The sequence below is a fragment of the Doryrhamphus excisus genome, chromosome 2 (assembly GCF_030265055.1).
Source record: "Doryrhamphus excisus isolate RoL2022-K1 chromosome 2, RoL_Dexc_1.0, whole genome shotgun sequence".
NCBI lineage: Eukaryota > Metazoa > Chordata > Actinopteri > Syngnathiformes > Syngnathidae > Doryrhamphus > Doryrhamphus excisus.
The window spans coordinates 19,997,235-20,023,741 of NC_080467.1; the positions used below are offsets into that span (position 1 = coordinate 19,997,235).

General features: G+C 40.8%; 1 protein-coding gene across 2 annotated transcripts in view; it reads left to right on the plus strand.

Moving 5' to 3' along the window:
• si:dkey-112m2.1 (transmembrane protein 132C) overlaps positions 1-26,507 on the plus strand; it is a 144,705-nt gene that overhangs the window by 89,652 nt on the left and 28,546 nt on the right. For both annotated transcript variants that reach the window (XM_058056307.1, XM_058056315.1), the window contains one exon: positions 5,428-5,571. In XM_058056307.1, the coding sequence (XP_057912290.1) occupies positions 5,428-5,571 (144 nt within the window). The remainder of the gene's footprint in view (positions 1-5,427; positions 5,572-26,507) is intronic.

Genomic DNA, 26,507 nt, shown 5'->3' on the forward strand with positions numbered 1-26,507 from the left:
ACCAGAGCAGCGCGCTCTGAGTGGACAGCTACAGGGGCTGATACTGGACATGGTTAAACTCTATATTTTATCAGTATCACTGCCCTGGGCTTTGACACAGTATCATTTGGGCCTTTTCCCGTATCATTCATGGGCGCTTTCTAGGGTACAGGGCCAATTAATACTGTAGTATGTGATAATATTTAGTATTTGTCTTCTTGCACAGTTGTGCATCGTTTTTCTGTCCTTGTTAGACCCAGTTTGCTGGTCTCTGAAGGGAGTAGTTAACAGCATGGTAAGAGATTTTAGTTTTCGTTAGATTTTTAGATGGGTTATCTAATAATCTATTAGCCTTATAAAATGATGAACTTGGATTAGCAGCCATACCAGGAGATTGACACAGAGGACTGACAGTTGTTGATAGTAGGCCTCTATGCAAAAATGTAGATGCTTCTTTGAAAATCATCCGATTCATTTTAATTGTTTGTGAAATGGATGAAAATTTTTGTGAAATGCATGAAAATTTGTTTTTCTTTGGAAAACAAAGAAATTTGCAAGTGATCCCAAACTTTTGAGCAGTAGCGTATGTGTGGCTTTTTTTTTTCTCCTCAACATTGAATGGATTATATTTCAATCAAATAAACGTTATAGTCTGTTATTTTGTCATTTCACCTCATTTCTGAGGGAGCTGCTTAAGTAAAGATGCCCATGAATAAAATCATATTGTATGCGGATGTGCTGCAGCCGGTCTATATCGCTACATGCTAGAGGCAGCAGTTGTGCCCTCGTTCATCTCTACGTTTTTCCGGAGTCACCCGCTGATGTAGGAACCGAAAGTGGTTTCTTTGTGGCCGAGCAGATATGAGAGCAATTGTTCTCACTTCCATTTATCTCTACTAAAGGGCAGCTAGATCTGCCGACCTAGTCTGTGCCAGTGTGTTAACTTTATATCAGATAGAGACACCGGGCAAGGTTTGTGTTTGAGGATGTTTGTGAGTGCTTTGAAGATATCTGGTTCTCTCTGGTCTCCAGTATTGCTTTGTGTAATGATATGTTATCATGTGGAAACCATTATGCTTCTATTTCTGATCCTTGCGTGAATGCTGAGAGCCCCTAATGCTATTTTACCAAAGTAATCATAATAATGCAAATGTTCTTTTCACATATCCCAAGACAATTATTTGTCAAGAGTTGCAGAATATTGATAATTGTTAGTATTAAAGACTGTTTTGTGTATGTATAAGTGCTTCAAATGAGGCAAAACCTGTATATGTTGCTATTTGCATGCAAGATCCCTTGTCTGTCTTTCACTTTATAAGTAATTGTTTATATTCCATTTCATTTCCTGCTGTGTACGGTGCATTAATATTAATGTGCACAGGTATTTCATTCGGCGTGTGAGAACCATGCCTGAGAGCAAGGTGACTTGTCTTATTATTTGGGCAGCTGCCATCCTCGTGTGTCATTACTGGGGAAGATGGCGGAAACTGTCTTTTCTGACAAGCTCATCTCGTCTGTAAATACTCATCCCACTGATGCAGCTTTTCATGAAATTAATCAAGCGACCTCGGGTGCTGATATGTGTGAAAAGCGCGACCCCCCCCTTCAAATTCCGTCCCCTTTATTGCCGCTGCCTCCGCCCGCCCTCGCCAATAATCATATTAGAGCGGCCAATCTCATTACGACGTGCCATTTGGTAATTTAGAGCTTATGATCATTGGCTGCCCATGCTTGGCTTGTTCTGTCACAATAGAGAAATGTTGTTTTTGCCTGTAGATGACACTGACATGGATATCCATTTTTCATACGAGTGTTTTTTTCCTGCTCGTCTTTCAATATCTCTCACTTCACAGGCGTACAATGAGGCAGCCTGTCACACATCACTTGCTCACCGGCGTCAATCTCTTGGCTGTTTACCCGGTTTTGGGATATTTTGGCAAAGACTGTTCACATTCAGCATCTTTTCTAAGTTGTTCCTCATTTGGGCCTTGCCCCTCCTGTTCCCATTTTAGCTTCACTGGTCATTCACTCGTAAAAAAAAAATGCATCCTTAAACAATAAATGCTAGGTAACCACAAACGTTGGCAGTTAAGATTGAGGTGGAAATAAAAATACTGAAGTAAACAAAATAAAGCACTGACAGCTTACTGGTTTCCCTGTGTGCCAATTTGCCTAGCCTTGGTAAACTCCCACTATTTATGTTTCCACACTGCCAGATTACAGTAAGTGATAGTCCCTTATTTTCTCTCAAATAAACAAAATAGTCACAATAGTTTGTGTGCTTTTGTGCAAATAAAAATGATTGTTTGTGCTGTCATACAGTTTAGGTTATTAAATATTTAAGTGCGTAATCTGCCCCGCAAAATGCTCAAAATTAAACCAAAGTAATGTCATTATTTTCTGCTTTGTATGTGCTGTTTTGTGCTGTAAAAATGATAGATTTTGTGTTTTTGGTATTCATATTCCAAGGTCAACCTACCCCATTTGCTCCAAATCCAACCAAAATAGATTGTGTGCTGTTTTGTACCATTAAAATTATTGTTTGCGCTGTTTTTCGTTTTTGAATGTTTAAAGATTATTTGATTCATCAAATTGGCCCAGCCGAGTCCGACATTTTCCACAATTAACAAAAATAATTGCAATCGCTTGTGCCATGTTGGTTTTGTGCAATTACAATGATAGTTTGTTCTTTCTGTTCAGCGTGAACATAATCAGTGCCCCAACATGCTCGGAATGAAAAGAAAGTAGTCTATTTGTTTTCCTCTTTGTGCTGTTATTTTTTTTTTTTTTATAGATATGAACCTTATTACAAAGTACAAATGATTGAGTATTTTACCAGGGTTGCAACTTCTCACAGGCACTCAGCTTCCAATAACTGACCTCATGTTCTTCTTCTTCTTTAGATGGCAAACAAGTTGACAGCACCTCTGCTGGTTGCAACCAATTAGTGCACTACACTTTTTCGTTTTGCAGTTCATGGAAGTAAACACTTAATCAATCAAAACAATCTGAAATAAGATTGGAAATAATAGTGGAAATAATAAAACACAAGCCAACAGGATGGAGAACCCGCACCAAAGTCCAACAGGGTACTAATGGCCTAGTGCGAGCACACCCTTAATGGACTAATTGGTTGTTTTGCACATCCCTACAGCAGATACTTGTGCTCTCACGCCAACCACTTTCACCGTCAACACATCTGATGTGCATAAGAAGTCAGAATGCATCTGACTCCAAAAGATTTAGTTAAAAGAGCACTTTAGATCTTTAGATTATCGGCCGCTTTGTAGTCCTTGGTCAAAGCTACTTTTGTGAGTCTGTGATTACTTTGCTCTTTCGACTCAGGAAGGGGAAAAGAAAGAAGAGGCTAGACGGCAATCAGCGCTTTCGCCCTCTTCCACACCAACAACGTTTTATCTCGTCCGTCAGGAGCGGTGAGCAGCACATCAGTTATTACGGCCACCGTCGCCCGGATAGCATCAAAGAAACGAGGTTTCACACAGAGAATGTGGGGACTGTGGTCGTCTAAAGGCGGCCGTACAACTTTGTATAAACGGTACACATGTACATATATATACATATACGAGATGTACAGTATATCATTATGCTCTGTTTACGCTAAGGTTGTTATTCGACTTTTACAGGCCTTATGCTCTTTCCGAATAAGGACAGACTCCAATTATAGCGGGGGAAATACCCACCATTGTTTTTTGCTGAAAACAACACTCTATCTTCATTCTCCGTACATTGCGGCTATCCTCCATCATGTCTGCCTCACCTGTCTCTTCCATCTTTTGCCCGCATATCCTGCCCTTTCGTGGCAGCAGTCTAAACACGAGCAATGTGGAATTGGAAGTAAAAGAAAGTAGAAATGACATCATGCAAAGTCAGATTGTTTCACAACAAGCTAACTGAAATTCGATGTTCTTTGGATTTATGAATCCAGGCAAGGTTCTTATGCTATGGATTCATTCATTCATTCATTCATTCATTCATTCATTTTCTACCGCCTTTTCCTCACGAGGGTCGCGGGGGTGCTGGAGCCTATTTGGAGTCACCAATTAACCCAGCATGTTTTTGGAATGTGGGAGGAAACCGGAGTACGAGGGTGAAATTGAACCCTGATCTACTAGTTGTGAGGTCTGCACACTAACCACATGACCGCCGTGCCGCCCCGCTATGGTATCATGATTTTGGAAAATGAAATGGGTCTGTAAGGTTATACATGATTCAATCATTCATTCATTTTCTACCGCTTATCCTCACGAGGGTCGCGGGGGTCCTGGAGCCTATCCCAGTTGTCTTCGGGCGAGAGGCGGGGTACACCCTGGACTGGTGGCCAGCCAATCACAGGGCACATATAGACAAACAACCATTCACACTCACATTCATACCTATGGACAATTTGGAGTGGCCAATTAACCTGGCATGTTTTTGGAATGTGGGAGGAAACCGGAGTACCCGGAGAAAACCCACGCATGCACGGGGAGAACATGCAAACTCCACACAGAGATGGCAGAGGGGGGAATCGAACGGGGGTCTCCCAACCACTCGGCCTATGGTTAAACATTCAACTTTAATTATGTTGTCATTTACAACGGAACCTTGGTTTTCATCCTTAATCCTTTTTACAAAAGCAAACCAGAACCCGAAACATACTTAAACTGAATATTCCTCCTATAAGAACTAGTGGAAATCAAATTAATCCATTCCAGACACCCCAAAATATTAACACAAAGTACGTTTTATAAAGAATTATATTTCCAAGTGTGCTGTTTAGCTGTACAATAACTTAACACAGTGTACAAAAACCAAGACACCATGATACCATTTTCAGAAATCAACTTACATGTAACTTAAAAAGTGCATATTAATCACCCACAAAATAAAGAAATGAAATAATATGGTCTATTGCTGCATTAGCCAATAATTAGTTTTTTAAACACAACATGTCCAAACCAAAATTATAGTTATGATCCACTGTCATTATGGCCTGAGTGTTTTTTTTCTTTCATATTATATCAGCCAGCTTTCCTTTTACTGAATGAATAACCTAATTAACATTACATAAAGGCTTCATAAAAGCATTTGAGATTTGTTCAGTCATGTTCTCAAAAATGGATTTCATCCAAGAGTAGAAAGAATTTTTGGCTGCAGTTTGCAACTTTTTTTGAAGGAACTAAGGTTTTTTTTTTGGATCAAATGTATGTGTAACTGCTGACTTAATGTCTACCTCGCTTAGTTAGTGTGTGTGTGTGTGTGTGATGCAGAGTTGTGCTCTCATTCAAGCAGTGTCCACTAAAAGCATTATTCTGACACAATGCTCAGCTTCAGGAAGGTGAAGAACTAAAGACTCTGAGAGACAATGTCACAGGAGGCCTCTCGGTGGAATGAGATGTCTCTTTTAATGCATTTTGTCTTGACGCGGTGAACTGCTGTGTTTTCCAGGGTGAAGCTGAAGGACGGAGTGGCATTCCTGGGGGCCAGAGCCAGTAACCCCGTGGTGTGGACAGTGAGTCAGGATGTCAGAAGTGAAGGTCACAGAGTTGTCACTCTGCACTGTCGAAGGAAGGAGAACAGCTTTGGTCAAAGGTACGTCTGACTGACCTACCAAAACAATCGATATGAGATACCGAAATGCCAAGAGAACATCTTGCAGAACGATGACAAGGCAGGTTGCTCAGTTTGCGAGAGAACGAGTTCGGCTTTAATTCTATGGCCTGATGATGAAAATATGACTTGTCATCGTTTTGTACCCAAAGTATCACCTAGTTTGCCTGCACACATGGTCATCGGTCAGTCGGTCCACTAGATAACCCAACTAGAAGTCATCTGGCAACACCTTCTGATTTGCATGTATGAATCTCGAGACCCCAACTGGAAATTTCTTTATTTGGAAAATGGCCTCTTACTAGTCCAGGAAAGCCATAGCATCTGGAATGTACACCAGATTTATTTTACAGGACAGTCCAACAGCATTTTCCCACCCCCAAACAATTCTCCCAGGTCCCTTTTCCTAGTCCGAGCCCAACCATAAATCCCCAATGAGAGGGTGATTCAATTCCTATAAAAAGGTACATCTCTATTTACATCTTCAAAACACCTTTTTTTCAGTATTCTTCATTTAGGTTTAATTTTCTGTATATTTTAACCCCTACATTACATTTACCTACATTTACAAACATAAACTACACAGTTAATCCCCCCCCCCCTTCCCCAGGTGACACTTGGGAGAGTCCAATCAAGGTGCACTCACATGGCCACGCCTCCATGATTGTGCCGCAACCAATCACCTCGAAGAGAGGAGGAACTGATGGGAAAAACTAACTAACTAAAGTGGCAATTAACGGATTCACTGGCAAACAAATGTAATATAACTAAAGTATTAACCAAAATGTATGTAAATGGAAGGAAACTAAGTACATAAATAGAAAGAATGACGGTGACGGCGGGGCAAACACCTGATCAGTGAGGGAGGATTGGCAGCTCCGTCACAATGACCCATCGTTTTTTCTCTTCAACTTCACATTCAATAACTTGTGTATGGTTTGTTATTAATGGGAAATATGCACAGGAAGTAGCGCAACCTGACTGCTCCGATGCTCTCCGGGGTTTCCGGTTGACGACAGTGATGAATGATAGGTAGTCTGTCATTTTTTTTTTTTTTTGGCATCTGCCTCACCGACCCCGCGGGGACACCAAACGAGTCACACAGTACAGGACTATTGGGATGAAGGTCATATCACGTTGAACCTGGGATTTAGTCTTGACATTATCTGGGCAACAAAAGACTTCCTCAAACATTGATATGGTAATTTGACGCCAACAAAAGCCTCTGCTTTTAGGTTTCTTCAGGACAAATTCAATTCAGCATTCATTAATTTTCTACTGCTTATCCTCACCAGGGTCGCGGGGGTGCTGGAGCCTATCCCAGCTGTCTTCAGGAGAGAGGCGGGGTACACCCTGGACTGGTGGCCAGCCAATCACAGGGCACATATAGACAAACAACCATTCACACTCACATTCATACCTATGGACAATTTGGAGTGGCCAATTAACCTAGCATGTTTTTGGAATGGGGGAGGAAACCGGAGTACCCGAAAACCCACGGGGAGAACATGCAAACTCCACACAGAGATGGCTGAGGGTGGGATTGAACTCGGGTCTTCTAGCTGTAATGTCTGCGTGCTAACCACTTGACCGCCGTGCAGCCATCCACAACATATTCCGAAACAAAATATTTTGCGCAGAAGATTAAGAAGAGGGCAAGGTTTTTGTTTTGAGGTGCAAGGAGGTGGATGTCATCGCAGGAGTGGTGGAACATTGTCATGAGCTGCTCCACTTACACGGATTTTCAAAATAATTGTCCTATTTTTTTCACACTGGAGTGTGAATGCAGCTTTAGTCCTAATGGATTGAACAACTGCTGCACCAAAAAATAATGAACTTTGAGCTCAACCAACAGTGAATTTGTTCCTCTTAGCCTGAACGCTACATAAAACATATTCCATGTGACAGCTCCTCAACTCTCCAGCAGTAAGTCCAACCTCGGAGAGTCATTTCATGCTCAGTAGTCAAAGACCATTATTCAGGTTAAGTATAAAAAAAGATTCAAATTAGCCGGCACTTGTTGAAAATGAGTGCAGAATGAAGCCGAAAAGACAGGCGCTGCAGAACATCAAATAGCTCGTGTCATTTGAAGCTCATTTTCTTAACCGTTAAAGGTCCAAGACGTGCCAGAATCTGTGAGGTGAGAGTGACGCCAGTGACGCCAGTGACACCAGTGACGTTGGCACCATCAACCAGACAGACAGGCTTGATGACTTCAATTGTTACACTTAATAAAGGGAGATGTACAATTCTGCTTAGGACCACATGTACTGTTTTCCTTGCTCAACATTGGAGGCAACATTGGCTGCACAGTGTTTGAGTGGTTAGCGTGCAGGCCTCACAGCTAGGAGACCAGAGTTCAATTCTGTTTGCGTGTTCTCCCTGTTCATGCATGGGTTTTCTCCGGGTACTCCGGTTTCCTCCCACATTCCAAAAACATGCTAGGTTAATTGGCCACTCCAAATTGTCCATAGGTATGAATGTGAGTGTGAATGGTTGTTTGTCTATATGTGCCCTGGGATTGGCTGGCGACCAGTCCAGGGTGTACCCCGCCTCTTGCCGGAAGACAGCTGGGATAGGCTCCAGCACCCTTGTGAAGATAAGCGGTAGAAAATGAATGGATGACCATTGGAGCATTGGGGAACTTCATCTGTCATGTATCCAAGAAAATGCGTCACAAAGACAAACCTGTCTTTAGTATTAAAGGGTGGGATGGTCATTTATCATTGTGAGGAATTCATGCATGTGTAATAAATACCCAGTGGATTTGTCTGCGGCCAGTCTATGGAACCATAACTATCAGAGGCTCTCAAAATAGCTTCCTGTTAAATGGTTTATGTCTAAACGATATCTGAGACTAATGTTTCTAGCTTTTAAATGAAAGGATGTCAAAAGCATGTCTCAAGCAAATCGAGTTAAACTCTAGTATTTTATAAGACATGCAAAGCAAAAGTGCATTTATACTCTTAGGGTCTAACATTCTGAATTCACTGTGCCCATAGAGGCTCCTTAGAAGCCAATCCAGCATTTTTCAGCCAGGAGCTCCGATCGGTATCACAAAAGTTTTGTGGTCAGCAGTTTTGTTTAAGGGCATCTGTATGCAGACAGCAAAGATCGCAGCCATGCTTATTCTATCCTCTCAGATGGCTCTACAAATACTTGGACTCAGGCTGTGTCCATATGTGTAAGTATTTAAATACTTCCATTCGTTGCCGATGCTCTTTATACAAAATAACAACTTTAAACCACACTCTTTAAAAATCACGGTGTATTAATCGCTATTAAAATTCAACACACAACATAATGTGTATCACACTGTGGCAACAAATCACAACCCTGATCAAGAATAAGTTATGTCAGTGTTTAGCTCTCTCCAGAGGGTTCCATTTCAAACAGATCTATCTCCAAGCAGCGAGCTGCATGACTGGTTAAGTCTCCAGGCGATAATAAAAGCAGGCTGATGCATTATGAAAGCAGCACCTTTGGTCATCAGACAAAAAGTGCCTGCTCAGTTAGGAAGATTAAATAGGCCGATTAAACCGCCGTGTTCCCTGTTAGCAAAGGGTGCGGTCATTTTTACATAAGATAATAATTATAATAATAATCAGTGATGCCTCCACTGTCATGATGCAAAATAAAAGAAATTGTGCATTGAACTCTTGTTGTCATCTTGTGAAGATGTTCCCATGTCAAGCTGATGAGAGACGGGGTTGTGAGTTGTAGACATGGATACGGTGATGGGACTGCACCGCTGTCTATGTGGTCCGGTCAGGATGACGTTATTAACAACTGGAAGGTTCTGTGTGACTCTATGGGGACGCCATTGTGGCTCCGTCTGCTGTCATCACAGAGAGAGGTGACATTAGTGGTGTGTCGGTCATGAACCAACGGGTCAAAAGAACTAGTTCTTTTTTAATGAACGAGGTCACCGCCCCTAAAATACCCGTTCAGTCCGTTAATGCAAATGCTTTTTTTTGATTGGCTGGAGAGTCAGTTCACCGTTCCTTTTGGAGGGCGGGACTATCTGCGCACTTGTCTGTGTTATCCTATCGTCGCGCCTCGCTCGGTGTGTGGCAGGAGCTAGCTGACTGAAAGGCCGAGACCGAGAGATTGACCGACACTTTCGGTGACCTCGTTCATTCCATTCACACAAAAGAACTAGTTCTTTTGACCCGCTTGTTCATGACCGACACACCACTAGTCATCACGTGTTGTTGTGCTGTTGAGTCGGAACGAACGTGAACATGAGAGAATGGACTGACTCCTCACGGCTGACCGGGTCTATGCACATGACCAATTGACCGAAATGAACGGATCTTTTTATTGAATGAACCGGAATGATCCGGTTCACTGAAATGAACGGTTTTGCCCACTACTACTTGACATGACGCGTGTGCTTTAATAAGATTTTTAACATTCATTCATTTTCTACCGCTTATCCTAACTGGGGTCGCGGGGGGTCTTTGGGCGAGAGGCGGGGTACACCCTGGACTGGTGACCAGCCAATCACAGGGCACATATAGACAAACAACCATTCACACTCACATTCATACCTATGGACAATTTGGAGTGGCCAATTAACCTAGCATGTTTTTGGAATGTGGGAGGAAACCGGAGTACCCGGAGAAAACCCACGCATGCACGGGGAGAACATGCAAACTCCACACAGAGATAGCCAAGGGTGGAATTGAACTCAGGACTCCTAGCTGTGTGGTTAGCTGTGTGCGCTAACCACTTGTCCGCCGTGCAGCCCCAGTTGTTGCTGTCATTAAATGTAACTTAACTTTGGGTATATATGCTGTTCCAATGCTGGAAAAATTGCGCAATTAACAAAAAAAAAGTCTGATTTTATTTCTTTTCCATCCTCGATCGGGACTTCATGTAAATGAAATTGTCAAGATTTTTCTGTCTGCTCACCCTCACAAACATTCACGCAGTTTTGTACGAGACCATTATGGATAAATCTACAATATGTTTTACTACATTGCAAAACAACAGTGACACAAATTAAATGTAATAACGATGATTTACATTATTCATACATTTCAGTGCATGTATTAGCTGATCATTGCATGGTTTCTTCACAAATGCCTCGCTGGAAAAAAAAAATAATAAGTCATCCATACAGTAAGTTCTTGCTCAGAGCAGCAGGGGAAGAAGCAATAAGGATGTATGTAGGTTGAAAAGTTAGCGAAGGAGAGTGATCATTATGGTTTGCCTCAGGTCGCACCTCCTCCCACTACCCCAGTGCTTATTCAGACATGTCGAAATTGACTGTGCAATTATGCAAGAGAGTGCTTGGCAGGAAGAGGAAATGGCGCTCAGATGTTTTCTTCGTACAGTAAATATGGACTAAGTCCCATCTGTGTTCATGCACATCATGGCGTTGCGCTGTCTGCCTGAAACAAACAAGTGAACAAATAGAAGCGCCATTGCATCGTTTACTCCTCCAAAGTCCGCAAGCGTGCCACCGCATTTAAAGAACCTGCTGTGAGAAGACGGGTCGCCTATTGTGAGCAAGTCACAGTCGAGCTCGGCTTAAAAGACTGACTAGCATGCACGGCTGCACCAAGGACAAACATGTTAAATAGGATTTTCTGTATTAAATTGAAGTTGCTTCCAAATTTGCTTTGGGCGGTGTCTGATTAAGGTGGTCATGGGTGCCACCGTCTGGGAGGCACCCCCTCATAACTGCCCAAATCCCTGAAATTGATGCCATGAACTTGCCTCATCTATCTAATCGGCTAGATTTCAAAGTTTTCTTTGAGGACTTTTGAGGATCTCATCCTTGTATGATGCAAAGTTATGGTCGCCACAGTCCCATTATTCATGTTGATAGTGATTATTGGGAACCGGAGAAAATCTACAGGGAGAACATGCAAACTGCACACAGAGATGCCTGAGCGGGGAATCGAACCTAGGTCTTTTAGCTGTGTTGCATGTGTGCTAATCACTCACCCACTATGCAGCTGGTGTTACATTTGTGAATATATTATTTTCATGTAAAACAACCCTTTTTTATAGTAGATATAGTTATATTATATACGTATACACAGTATGTTTTAATCATGCACATCCTTGTTCTCTTATTCAGTTAAAACCTGTAAAAATCTGTCAAAACATGTGAGTTGCTCCTTAGTTTCGTGTGATAGGAGACGGAACCTTCAGTTTTTTGTTGTTTTTTTTATCTGTTCCAATGGCAATGCAGACTATTCACTGATGCGAAGCAACCACCAGAAGTTTGAAGTGATCCTTGACTCATTCACTACCAAAGACGTATTTACATGGTTTTCAACCCGACGACTCGCTCACAAAGACACATGTATACGTCCTTTATGCTTTTTTTGTGTGTGCAAGAGGCACAAAGAGGTGATGATGCAACTCTACAATAGAAGAGGGCATGGCTGGTGAGGTTTTAAGGTGAAAAAAAATGACACAAGGTGACAGAAGTACATTTTATTCGCTGCACAGCAACCAGGAAGTGAAAGGTACGGTAGCGTTCAAGAGATTACACATTGATTTTGTAATAAAACAATGTTATATCCATAAGCGTGTAATGTAGTGGAAATTATATCAGTAGGTTGCAATACATTGTCATGGACCGTATTTTTTGGACTATAAGTCGCTCTGGAGTATAAGTTGCACAAAGCCAAAAATGCATAATTAGGTGGAAAAAAATATAAGTCGCATTTTTTGTGGGTAATTTAATTTACAAACTACTTGACCAAAACAGACATTACGTCCTCTTGGAAGGCAAGTTCTAACATTAATAAAATAATAGAGAACAGGCTGAATAGGTGTAAGATATGCTAACACAATGCTTATTCAGCTATACAAAAAATAAACATGAACAGAAAAGGTGTCCAGTGTTTATGTAAAATAAACAGTTTTTTCATTTATAAGTCGCTCTGGAGTATAAGTCGCAGGAACAGCCAACCTATGAAAAAAAGTGACTTATAGTCCAGATAATACGGTATTGTTTATATCACTCGACTGTCTAGGGGGCTATTTATATGGATGGATGGCATTGTACCTTTCTTAAAAGTAATGTTCAAATCTCGTCTGATTTCATTTTCATAGCCCCAGTATCGTGTATCATCTGAGTGTCTCGTGGCAGTATTGTATCTTTTGGTGCTGATTTGTGAGTGTCAGAGATTGAAAATCCAGTGTGGTGGACAAACACACCCAAAAAAAGAAAACACTAGCTGCAAACCCTGCTGTGAAAACAGATTTAACATTCCGGCAGTGGACTGGAGCTTTCTTGAAAGCAGCAAGTGAAGTGAAGCCGAGGCTCCGCGTCGGCCCCAGCCATCTGTTGAGAGAGGTGACATGCACCTCGGTGGATCTTTGGGTGAAACACAGGAAGTAACTATCACTGGGATAGATTGGAGGCTTCTGTTGGACTGAAATATTTAGCATACTCTGACAGAGAAAGGCACAATTCCTTTAAAGATCCTTGCAGCACACGTCTGCCCATTAGCTATGCTTGTACATCAATGAAAAGCTCAGACAGAACTTGTGCGCTCACTATTATTATTTTTAATGGAACATAGCTGAAATGAGTGTACTGTCATTCTTGCCTTCTTTTCCAATACCCAAAGCCAATTATAGTGATTAAAATCAAAATCTATCCGAAGGTATTTTTCTTTGCACAGTAAAATTGAATGTCGAATGTTTAAAAAAAATAAAAATGTTTTGATGTAATTAAACAGTTGGAAAAAAAGAACGTGAGAAAACATCAAGCAGATCTATAAAATCAAGGCTGGAAAGTTTAAAATTAAAGACTTGCCGAAAATACGCTGTACGACAGGGGTGGGCAAACTTCGGCCCGGGAACAACATTCGGCCCGCCAAGTGTTTGAATATGGCCCGCCTGTTCTTTCCACAATATTTCATTTAAACTCAACATACAACCTGGCATCATGGCTTGAGCCAACCATTTGATTTTTTTAAATCAATTTCTTATTTGATGTTGTCTGTTGTTTCCAAAATGCTCCTGAAAAAGGGACACAAGCACATAATAATAATAATAATAATAATAATAATAATAATAATAATAATAATAATAATAATAATAATAATAATAATAATACTCTCGCCCGAAGACAGCTGGGATAGGCTCCAGCACCCCCGCGACCCTCGTGAGGAAAAAGCAGTAGAAAATGAATAATAATAATAATAATAATAATAATAATAATAATAATAATAATAATAATAATAATAATAATTTATAACGCATGTTACATCAAATAAATGATTTGTTAAATCAATGCGCCCTCGAGTCAAAAAGTTTCCCCACCCCTGCTATACTTGGGACATCGCTGATCTTTACGTATACATCATTGGACACAAATATGGAGATTCCAATCTTGGGTGGGGGAACCAAATTTCAAATTTGTGTCTTGTGCTGAATCCATTTAGGAAAGCCTGCTTTGTATGCATTAAAAGTACTCGTAGCAATAAACGCAAGACAAACTATCGCTATTTTGACCACCCGACAAATGCGTTCTATAAATACTAAAAACAAAGTGCCGACATCTCTCCATACTTTGTTGTCTTTAGTGTAAGTTCTGAACTAATTTTGCCCCCCCCACCACTTCATTCAGTAGGGCTGCTTTAAAGAGTCAAATTTGTATGAATTTCCATTTTCCCCTCCCACTTTTGCAGCTCTGAGCGCCTCCCAATACATATTGCATGAACCCAAGATGTAATTTTGAGCAGCAACACCATTCTTCATGTGTCTATCTACAGCAGCACCTTGTAGTGTACTACCTAATGCATATGGAGAAACACAGTTTAGAGCTGCAAATCCTTCATAAATACATAAGCTCCGTCTTGTTTTAACTTTTAAACTGTTTTATTCATCTATCTCTTGTTACCAGCCAAATGTGTCTTAGGGGAAAACATTTAAATGGTTTCATTTTAGTTTGGCAAAATATAAAAACCCATATATGGTATATTTAATAACTTGGAATCCCGTTGGAAGCAGTTATGCAAATGTACATTAAATCAAAGTAGCTTGGCGCTTATTCTTCGAACCCTTCAAAGTAATGTATAAGGTGGTACCTTGTTTAATGTCATTAATCCATTCCAGAAGGGCCGACTCTAACCAAAACATACTGAGAGGGTTTAAGAAAGCCGAGTGTAATCTTAAGCAATCAAATGAACGCCTTTAAAATCACAGGCCACAATGCATCATCTGCCTGACACGCTGAAAAACCTGCCTGTGAGGTTTTGGTCACGTGTCTGGAATGTGTGCCCGTCAGCCAATTTACCATTACGCAGGCTGCGCTTCGCCTGCGCCAAGAATAAACCAGGTAGGAACTGGTGAATTTTGTCATGAAATTGTCACTATGCCAAGCTGAAAATGTGGACACCTCCCCTGGTGCGCCACCACGCCCATCTCAGTGCAGTCCAGTCGACCAAATTGGATGCGCACAATGGTGCGTTGGACCAAATTGCCATACTCCGCCAGCCTATGCCACAAAATGAGAGCCCAATATGTTCATTCGTCCCTTTCATTCATGATGATGATGATGGTCGCGGGGCAGGGTACACCCTGAACCGGTCACAGGGCAGTCGCACTCACATCCACGCCTATGGACAATTTAGAACATGCATGTTTTTTGGATGTAATGAATGAATGAAACACACGCATACACGGGGAGAACATGCAAACTCCACAGAGACATGCCCAGATTGGATTTACATGGTGTCTTACTTTGGGGTTAGTGTCCCTTTCGGTTGGAATTGCACCTTCTCGCCGAGGTCCCACTGTATATTCCTGGGTACCTTGTTTTATTGCATTTGACTGCCCCTTTAGGCAGCAAACTATTTGGACTTGAAATAAATGCACCATCTGCTGCCAGGCACTAAAATATATTAAGACTGTTTCGATACAGACTTTTCAACGATCAGATTGCAACATGATTAACAAAATTCTCAACAATCAAAAATCAATAAGCGGAACCAGAACTTGAGCACGGAGGATGCGATGCATGCATTCAGTCCCATGTAAACTATTTTAGGGTGTTTATGTAACACAACTGGGAGTATATTCTCATTATGAATGTCGAAGTGAATCATCATGTGGATGTTCACCGTATTTGATAGATTTTTCTCATGATATGGTAATAATAGCCCAAGGCCTTTTGTGTATGTGTGGGGGAAATATTCTCATCACTACTCCGACCCGTTTCAATTGACTTTCTCCTCCCTTCATATCAAATGCAAGTTATTTTGTGGCTTCACTTATCAAAATCCAGCCTTTGGAGATATTTTCAGTCACACATTAATGTATTATCATGTGAAATGCTGTCAGCCTACAACGGATAATGTGATTATATCCTACAAATGCGCTACTCTTGTGTAACTTGAGAATCTATGACTGCAGAGATACAGTCAAATATTCAAATTGAAAAAAATGATGTTTATTCGCCGCTGACAGGCAATGAGATGCAAGCCCATGCAAACATGCATTGTTTCAGTTGGTGAGTGTGTGTCTGCAAGGCAGCTTTATTTCATGCCCGAGAGTAATTAGGAACTGGAGTCATTGACAGAACAATGATGAGTGAAGATTGAACAAGAAAGGAGTTCGATACGCAGTCCTCTCCGGTTGGCTAGCGAGGTCAGAGAGCCTCGCGCTGTTCTTTCTGATTGCAGCGAACTTAACTCACAAATGGCAAACGGCCGCGTGCAATCAATGGCAAAGCTGAGCAAGACCAGAGGGACCGCTTTTACAGCTCCGGTTAAATCAAAGGTCCCTCCGGTGCAATCGTACGCAAATCAAGGAAACTCGCCAAGACCCTGCATGAACACGTGAATGTTAATTACCTTCCTGCTGTTCCTGTCTACCAATGCACCATAACACATATGCACCTAGATTTTTTTATTGATCAAGCATGCAAAGTAAAGACTAGATCCCCCAGTAATGACTTTTAGCAAAGTGGCTCTTTTGTGATTTATATCATTAACATACCAAACACAGATGTGAGATGTGAATTATTATCATATTTGCTTTCTGACTTTAGTTCATATGGCTACTGTAATTAAAATCACAGAACTCTTTGCTGTGTTTGGCTTGCCTACTGGAAAGGTTGTTGCAAAAGAGAGAGACAGGCTTAGTGGGAGGAGGACGTGTCAATAATGAGACCACTACGCCGCTTAGTTAGCACTGTCCATTTCATAGGAGCTGATCCTTTTAAATGAGGCGGGCTACACTCTGGACTAGTCACCAGCCGTAATTAATAGTTTATTTAGTAATAATAAAACTGAATGATTTCTATTATTAACAGTGGCGTGAAAGTAGCAGGGTAGCCCAACAGGACACGATGAAACATGTTTTCATTCATCTACGTATGTATCATGTTGACAGAACCCAGATATGCTAATAGAAAGTGAAACTCATTCATTAAATGCACAACTGCGCATGTTTTTAGTACGAGTTGCGATATATACCGACAATATTTTATCTTATAGAATATGCAGTACATGTATGCAGATGACTTGTGATTGTGCACATACAGCATTTTGTGCATGTCCTTGAAAGGGATGATAGCCTTTTTTTTTCTTTTAATACAATATTTCATATGCTAGATAGAAGAGACAAAGCAATTACCCTTTCAGGTAGTGTAATTTGCATATATGAACAGATGTTTTCTTAGCACAGCTTCGGGTAGCATACAATTTGGCTAAGAAATATTTGAATAGATTCCCTTTAAGGCAATCATCCGTAATGTATTATTTTCTTATATTTATTGGTAAGGCCGCTAATGCATTCTGAATTGCTCTCCGCTGACTGCCTCTGTTCAATTTGAAAAGAACCCCAACCCCCACCCTTTCCGTCCATGCTTGCAACTATGTGACGGACCGGCAGTATTGATCATGTTTAATTTCATTTGAAGGAAAGGCCTGTGTAACATTGCTGTGCTTCATCATCCATTCAGGACTCTACAAATGCAAAAGCAGTCAGGCTCCATTTTATACCAAAAAAGAAAATATCAACATCTTTAATGGCTATCCTCACGAGGGTCACGGGGGTGCTGGAGCCTATCCCAGCTGTCTTCGGGCGAGAGGCGGGGTACACCCTGGACTGGTGGCCAGCCAATCACAGGGCACATATAGACAAACAACCATTCACACTCACATTCATACCTATAATTATAAAAATAATAATACATTTTATTTGTATAGCACTTTTCAGAGTACTCAAAGACGCTTTACAGTGAAGAAAAAAGAAATAAAAAATAGAGTTGAGTAAAAAACAGTAAAAGAAGCATTAAAATACAACATTCATACATTCATTCAGAGCTAAAAACAAGGCTAAATGCGGTGTGGGCACAGCAGTCAGGTATAAAAAGTTAGCCATTAAAAACGGATTTAAACAGGCAGGTAAATTATGTACAATTTGGAGTCACCAATTAACCTAGCATGTTTTTGGAATGTGGGAGGAAACCGGAGTACCCGGAGAAAACCCACGCATGCACGGGGAGAACATGCAAACTCCACACAGAGATGGCCGAGGGTGGAATTTAACTCGGGTCTCCTAGCTGTGAGGCCTGAGTGCTAACCACTCGTGCAGCCCAAACTTCCAATAATGAAATTAAATTCATCCAAAGCTTGCTATCACATCCTCCTAGTCAGATACTCTATGCCAGGGGTGCTCACACTTTTTCAGCATGCGAGCTACTTTTAAAATGACCGAGTCAAAATGATCTACCCACTACAAAAATGCAAAACATCTATTTGTCATCTATTGTCAAATGTATTGAGGATTATTTGTACGTACAATGTATGTTGATGTACCTTACATAACCAAATGAGCCAATATTGCAAAACACACATAATTAACTATTAACATTTTTTGTAATTACCTCCACATTTCCCTTCTTTGGTACTGCGATGGTAGAATGGCATATGAGGCAAACGCACTTCGAAAAAGACTTTGTGAAAAAAAAGTCCACCTCCCATTCCGTATGGAAGTGATATGTTTTTGCCTTTTTACTTGGTCCAGCTCCTTCACTCATTTTAGTGACCATAAACTTTAGCGAGGGCTTAAAATCTAACGCAATTCGCCGACTAGCTTAGGACTTTGCATCGTTGTTTACGCATGAGCGGTGACCTAAAGGTCAAAATTCAGTTGTTATCTGACTGGTTGTCCTGTATGTCAATCAAGTAACGGGGATGGATGATAGGCTGACATCGTAAGTTCTGCTGCACTTAGAGACGTTGTTTGATTTGATTGGTCGCCCGAAGGGCAACATTCAGTTGTCATCTGAATGGCTGCCCTGTATATCAATCAAGTGACGGCATTGATGCGAGGATGATATTTTTTTAATGTCACGCCGCGATCGACCAGTGATCGACCAGTACCACCTCCGCGATCGACCGGTAGATCGCGATCGACTTAATGAGCACCCCTGCTCTATGCGTTGATAATTATGTTCCATGGAACTATTCCCCTAAACAGCAGAGCACAGAACAGAAATAAGATATTTACTGCGGTTTCTATCATATTCTTGACCCGTGGGTTATCAGTGAACTGGTGCATGTGTCCGTGTGAAGGAAAACATCCCTGATTGAGCCCTTCAGGACTCGAGCTGGATAATCCTGGTAATGCACCAAAGATGCTAAAGTGTAAAGCCAGGAAGTCAATTTCTGGATTTATCCTTTCCATCTTGTTATTATTCTCCGCTGTGCTGGGCAGTCACATTTATAGAACAATCTTTTGATGTCCAATATTGACTCAAGCAGAAACCATCAATCAGATGGGAAGGGGTTGTGTTTAGAAAAGCAAAGTCTTTATAAGTATGCAGCAGTGATTGTCTCGTGTCTCTGGGTATTTATCGTGGAACTCGCCATTTTTAAAGTCATATCAAAGCCTATCGAAGCTGCTCTGTGGCTCCTCGCTTCCGCTTTATCAGCAGCCAAAGCCAGCGCTGGTGGGGACTTGCCCAGAGACAAAGTGGCGATTGGCCAGGGAGTCTGGTGTTGTTTGATAAGGCGGGTCTATTGCCCCTGGAACCTTAGACTTCAGATCCTCTGATCCACTTCATCTTACTGATAAATCAAGCCCTGAATCACAGGGCTACAGTTCATGTTTCACAGGTTTCTTTGAGGTGCACTTTATACTTTGACAACTTGTCACGGAATTTTCAGCTCTCAGATGTCCACCTACAATTCTCATATTTTCTGTGTGGTGTTGAATTTTACTCTTAGAAATTGGAGTTGGAAAATAGTAACCCAGGGCAACTAAGCTTATGTTATGTTCACATGCACATATTGGAGTTACAGAAATAACCGTATTGACCCAAACACAAGGCAGAGGAGTAAGAGGAGAAAGTTTGAAAAGAGACAGGTTGTCTATTTGAGGTCGAGGCAAACAACTCTTCCTGGCATGTCCAGCTGGGAGGAGGCTCCAGGGCAGACCTGGGACACGCTGGAGGGATTATGTCTCACAGCTGGCTTTGGAACACCCATGAGCTGGAAGAGGTGATTGGAGACCGCAAAGTCTGGTCTTCCCTACATGAGACCGCTGCCCCGGCAACCCGTCCAAAAATGAATGGATGAAATTGAGATTGTGATTCTGTAGGCCAACTTGTTTACACTGTGTTCAGGGACATGGGCTTACATTTTAAAGACATCACTCTGTGTTTTTTTATTGTTATTATTGTGATTATTAGTAGATTTTTTTTACTCCTATTATGTTTTTTCTACTTTATTGACCTAAAATAAAAAATATTCTTGTGTTAAACGATGCAAAAGTTTTAGATAATGAGGTTTGCACACTTGGCTCAAAATGCTCGGTTTCAAAAGGCGTGGCAAAACTGCGCCTTTGTGATGTCACAGAGGTGCAGACTTCCTTATATGGTCATGGCTGTAAGATGGCAAATCTCTCTGCTCTCCCCCAAGTTCTGCTATTCTGTTTACTTGTTAGCAATGCCTCACACGAAGGTTCCTGATTCCCTACCAGCAAAATAAATGCATTTTAATCTGTCAATACTGGATTAGTTTGTGAACATGGGCCAGTATGGAACTGGACTAGCCAACTTTTCTCAATGTACCAACACATTTCCATGTGTATGCTGTCCTTTCAAATACAGATGTCTTTCAGCATGACTTTGTCTCCCAATATATTAGAAAATGTTGGTGGGTCACGATGGTCACGATTGCCCATAACCAAGGCACCATTGTCACATAACCCCAAATTTATAAAAAAAAAATTTTGTTAATGACTAGGGCATAGTGTGCTTCTTTCTCTCTAGTGAAGATGGTAGGCTGTTGTTTACTTGACAGATTAATGAGGCAAAGGAGAAGTAAGAGTTCAGGTCAGCAAGGGGTCATGATGTGTTCAGCATTCTTATTAACCCTGTCCTGATACACAGGTTTAATATACACAACCCAGAGCGGGTTCATTCGGGGTTATGTCGGGGCATGCACAGGCTGTTGCCTGCTCTTATATCTAATTGTGCCTCAGTGTACGTATATGGGGGGGGGGGGGGGGGGGCATGATCTACGGTGCTCTCTGGAACATCCTCACAAGGAAAACAGCAATAACTGTGAACTGGCTAAAGATCCTGTTGCCATCCGCCGGAAAAAAAATATGTTTTGGATTATGGACTGCATTGTCATTCAACTGATTTAAAGCAATATTTAGATCTGACATATAATCCAAAAGTCAGATATTTTGTTTCAGATGGTCAAACCTTGTTTTATGTATGGCCTGGTTTTGGTCAAGAATTGGTCGAAAAGTGCATAACCAAAGTATTGATCTTCAGTCATTACAAATTTGGTGCAAATTGATTTGTATTTTTAGTGCCATCTCGGTACCATTTGTATGGAGTTTGACTTTTTTCTTCTTTGTTTTGTACGCCAAGACTTAGTCATAAATATGTATATTATTCTTTGCCAAGTTATTTACTGTATTTTGAATTTGATTTTACTGTATAACTTGAAAAGCCCATCCATCCATTTTCTTCCGCTTACATGGGTCCGAGTCGGAAGAGCAGAGCAGGCTTCCCAGTCCTTGGCCAGCTCTCCCAGTCCCACCGGGAGTACAATGAGGCATCGCCATGCCAGTCCCTCCAGTGTGTCCGAACACCTCACCAGAGATGCGTGTCCGGGAGGCATCCATATTAGATGCCTGAGCCACTTCAACTGGCTCGTCTTGATGCGAAGGAGCAGCAGCTCACTTCTGAGCTCCTACCGGATGACCGAGCTCCTCACCGTATCTTCTCCACGAAGGAAACTCATTTCAGCTGCTTGTATTGTATTCTTTCGGTCACGACCCAAAGCTCACGACCAGAGGTGAGGGTAGGAACATAGATGGACCAGTAAATTGAAAATTGAAAAATGTTCAGTCAAATCACATCAGACAATTAGGTGTAACGATGCAGCATTTTATTTCATTTTGTTTTTGTTAGATATCATTGACAAAAGAAAAAAATCTGACTAAAACTGATGGTGAATACTTCACCCAATGGCAGACACACGGGATGTGACACGGTAGTCAGTCACTGTGTTCTCTTCGGAGTGCAAATTGTACATTTTATACACAATACGAATGAAATGATGACAAGTACTTTGGGTAGGTAGCGTTCAGTCATAACTAAGTGCTATAAACGTCACAAATAAGTCAATACTCGCAGAAAGTCCTATAGACTGAAACTGCTAAATGCTCATGAGAATGCAATGTGTTTACTATTTATTTTGGCATCTTGCCTCGACCCAATAGAAGATACGCTGCTGAGGCCCACTGAAAGAAGGAGACAGCTCCATTTGATACAGGGTCAAATTTCCAGCCCAGGTATTGAACTGATGATATTTCAGTTATGTGGTATGCAACCTAATCAGTCCCTTGAGCCGTTGCCTGCATTCAAGACACTCCATAAAGCAATGCTGGAATATTATCCTCGTCAGGGTGAAATAGCCCCGTTTGTCCATTCACCTACCCTTTGGCAGACGATTATTCACGGCACAACTGTTGATGTTTTATCAAAAGCAAATAGAAAGGTGCACAAACTCCGTAGTTGTACTTTTATGGATATTATAGTAAATGTAATGTAGATGATAGAAGCAAAGTGGGGCTGCAGCAGACGTGGCTTCAAAGAGTGGGATTAATAGCAGCAGGCAACAACTGCGAGGGAAAAAAGGCAGAGAACATGCTAATCTAATCCTTCGTCATCTATATGTTTGTGTGTGAGCTACAAGGGGGGGGGACGTGACATTTGTGGTGGAGAGTTAACGCTCCAAGAAGGGAGATTAGCCAGTTACACTGCTTAATCTTATTGTCCAGGATAAGAGGATGAGCAGCTCTCCAGAATTTTGCTAACACTCTTGACGGCTCACAGAAATCAATAAGGGGGTATAAGCAGTGTTTATACAGTGATTGATTGTGTTCCGGCTATTGTAATCACTTTCTTAAGCATAAAGGCCAGTGTTTGAAAGGCTTTGCTGGCTTTGGATATATATATATATATATATATATATATATTTTTTTTTTTTTCCTTTTCCCCCTTGACTGACAACGGCATTATGAGTGTGACAATATGAACCGTGGCAGACATTGTACCAAAGGAATATCATTTTACTTTGTGCATATATTTCATACTACAAAGTCCTCCGTCTCCCTTACATTTTTCTTAGCACTTTCTCAGAGGAAATGTGTTAAAATGTATCTTAGTGGCATCAAAAGCTGCCCTTCCCTTGGTAACGACAGGGTCAGAGCCACATCCAGTGGCATTCAATTTTTTTTTTTTTTCATATAGCTACTATTTTTTATAAACATTGAGTAAAGCATTGAGAGCGTACTTAAAAAAAAACATCTACAATGAAATAAATAAGTGAAATTCCTAGTGCACCGGTGCCTAGTGAATTTGCTTTGCTAGATCACATCCATTTGAAATGCTGGACTGTGTGAAGAACAGAAAAGCTGTTAGGGAGACTTCCATATCAGCTGGAAGCAGAAGACTTCTCAATCGAGGAAAGAAGTGCAAGGGAAGCAGAAGAAGTTGAGCCGGCTGCTGCTATGCAGTCAAATAGGACTGCAACTAACGATTATTTTCCTACTCGCTTAATCTGAAGCTTGTTGTTTCGATTAATCGAGCAATGGGTTAGGCCCTCGACGGAACAAATCAATATGAACCAAACAGAAACCGTTAGTGGTTTGGACCACAGTATATCTGTTGATTACGGTTTTCCAACGTCAAATTGAATATCTTGTTTTGCCTGAAACAAACTAATTAAAATACCTATACAAATAAAATATGCTAACATTCATTTTTTATGGTCTGACTTTTCTCATAAACATTTCCAATGTGGTTTTGCTGTTTAAGCGACTGGCTGTTTGTACACTTTTGTAGCCTATAGTGTTGAGTGATCACGTTGCCTTTGGATTGGTCGACACATGAAGACACATCTGTTTCATACAGGAGGCCCTAATTCAGTCATTTCACAGACCGTTTGAGAGCTCTATTGTGAAAATATGGCATCGCGAAGAAAGACAACAACAATTCTATGGGTTAAGAAGGGGGAGGTGATGATGGATGAAGAGTGGTTGATGAGTCCTATATATTCTTTTTTTATTTCTTTATGTTTTTTGTATGTGTTTTGTCGTCAAGCATTGACATTTCACACTTCTTTTGACCGACCTTGAACGGACCATAGTTTTGTGCTGTGAAATGTTTGGCGATGAATAGAAGCAGTAGTTTTGACAGACAATCTTGAACACAACTTAGTACAGTATAGGATTGTAAATCTTTACTGGAATTATAACAGTCAAGGTGTGTGGATTATGTAAACGCAGCTTGGAGAAATGCCTTCTCTGCCGCAAGCGTGATGACCAGGCTAAAGGCTACACTGAGACTCTGATTCCATTTATTTATTGAGCATCTTACATTAGTGGTGAGTACCTACAGGATGCATTTTATACTTTAAATGCATTCAGGAAGTATGTGAGGCGTATTTAGGGCTTAAATCTGGATTGTGTCGAGAACAATGGCTATTGAAGTGAAAAAGGGAGGGTTCTTTTGATCCAAAATTGGACAATATCAACATCAGGCAATTGTTGCCATTCACTGGTTTTGTTCTTCTGTTAAGAAGATTTTTATGGTATTTTTCCCCAAATACTATAGATAAATTTTTGCCGAGTTGATATATAGTGATCTTAATGTGAGCAAAATCTCATACATCATTGTTCAGTGCAGGCCTATGTACACTAATCTACACTGACAGCGACAGTGATATAGATGGCTTTGATAGATCCAATGGGAAATCTAAATTAATTAATCTAAATTCATGATTTGGTTATTCTGCATGTCATATTTCACTTTAATGAACTCTTTCATTATCTGTCTGTCACACATCAACGTTGTAAACATCATCATTCCATTGAGAGGGAACAGGACCCCGAATGATGGAAATACATTTCCCCCCTTTTTTAAGAGGAAAAAAAGGAAGAAAAAAAAAAAAAAAGGAAATACATTTCCCTGTGATAAACACAAGGTTAAGACTATTTGAGGCATTTTTCTTTTATTAGGAGCAACTGTCATTTGGTTCTTTGCTGTTTTCGTTTGTGAATATTTCAGGGTGGATACGAATGAGTTTTGGGCATGACTTTGTGTCATCCCAATTTTCCCAAAAGCCCACAAGGTAGTCTAAAGGCCTTCATTAAAAAGCCAATGCAGAACAATTTCAGGCTATACAGAAGTAGTGTTTTGTTTCCTTCTCCTAGTTCTCATAGAGTTTCATCAAAATCACCAGTGGGGGTAGACCGATATTAGACCTGATATGGCGAAACTCATTAGATCACAGTGTAGATTCTCACAGGAAGCACACACACACACACACACACACAAGGCTTCTGCTCCACCGGTTTGCAATTTCTTAATCATTACATTATAATGACCCTTTCTCCATCATGAACTCATTACATACGCACGGTCAGGTCAGCGACTGTTGAACTCCACGATTAATGTGCAGCGACCGCCATATCTGCCACTTAACAAGTAGGCAATGAATGAATCTTCTCCGTTTGACCCGTCCTCACTAGAGCAGCACCTGAGCCCGGTCTTGCCGTGTTGGCCCTGTCAGGAGTGTCGTGGTAGCAAAGGCTTAAACGTGTGTCTATTGCAAAATCAATGAGTGAATAGCTGTGCTCGAGCACCTTAATAATGTCACTAAAGAAGGTTTCTTCCTCGGCTGGCATTGCTAGAACCACATTACAGCTATTGTAAAATTATTGATTGTATAATATCATCAAGAGCTCATAACATTAGAATGTGACCGTAAAGAAATAAGCCCCTCTACCTGCCGACACGCACACGCAAAACTTTAAATTATTATTATTTATTCAAAATTATTTCAATTATTTCTGCAATTTACTGTTTACGCTGCACATTGTTCTTCATATTTGATGTCATCTATCTATCTATCTATCTATCTATCTATCTATCTATCTATCTATCTATCTATCTATCTATCTATCTATCTATCTATCTATCTATCTATCTATCTATCTATCTATCTATCTATCTATCTATCTATCTATCTATCTAAGCTGAATTATAAGTGTCTCCTTATAGATGGTACGGTACCGTAAAACAGGGTTATAAGGGACAATTTTTGGGGTAACAAGGGACAATTTTCGGGGTAATAAGGGACAATTTTTGGGGTAATAAGGGACAATTTTCGGGGTAATAAAAGGGGTAATTTTCGGGGTAATAAAAGGGGTAATTTTCAGGGCAATAAGGGACAATTTTCGGGAAAATGTTTTAAATGTAATTCTGCCTTTTCAGCTTAAACCCGGAATCTGCTTTGTATTGTTTTTGTTTTTTCAAAGAAGCATATATTCTTGAACAAATCGTTCAAAAAACATTTTCCCAAAAATGATCCCTTATTACTCTGCCATCCCTTATAACTCCG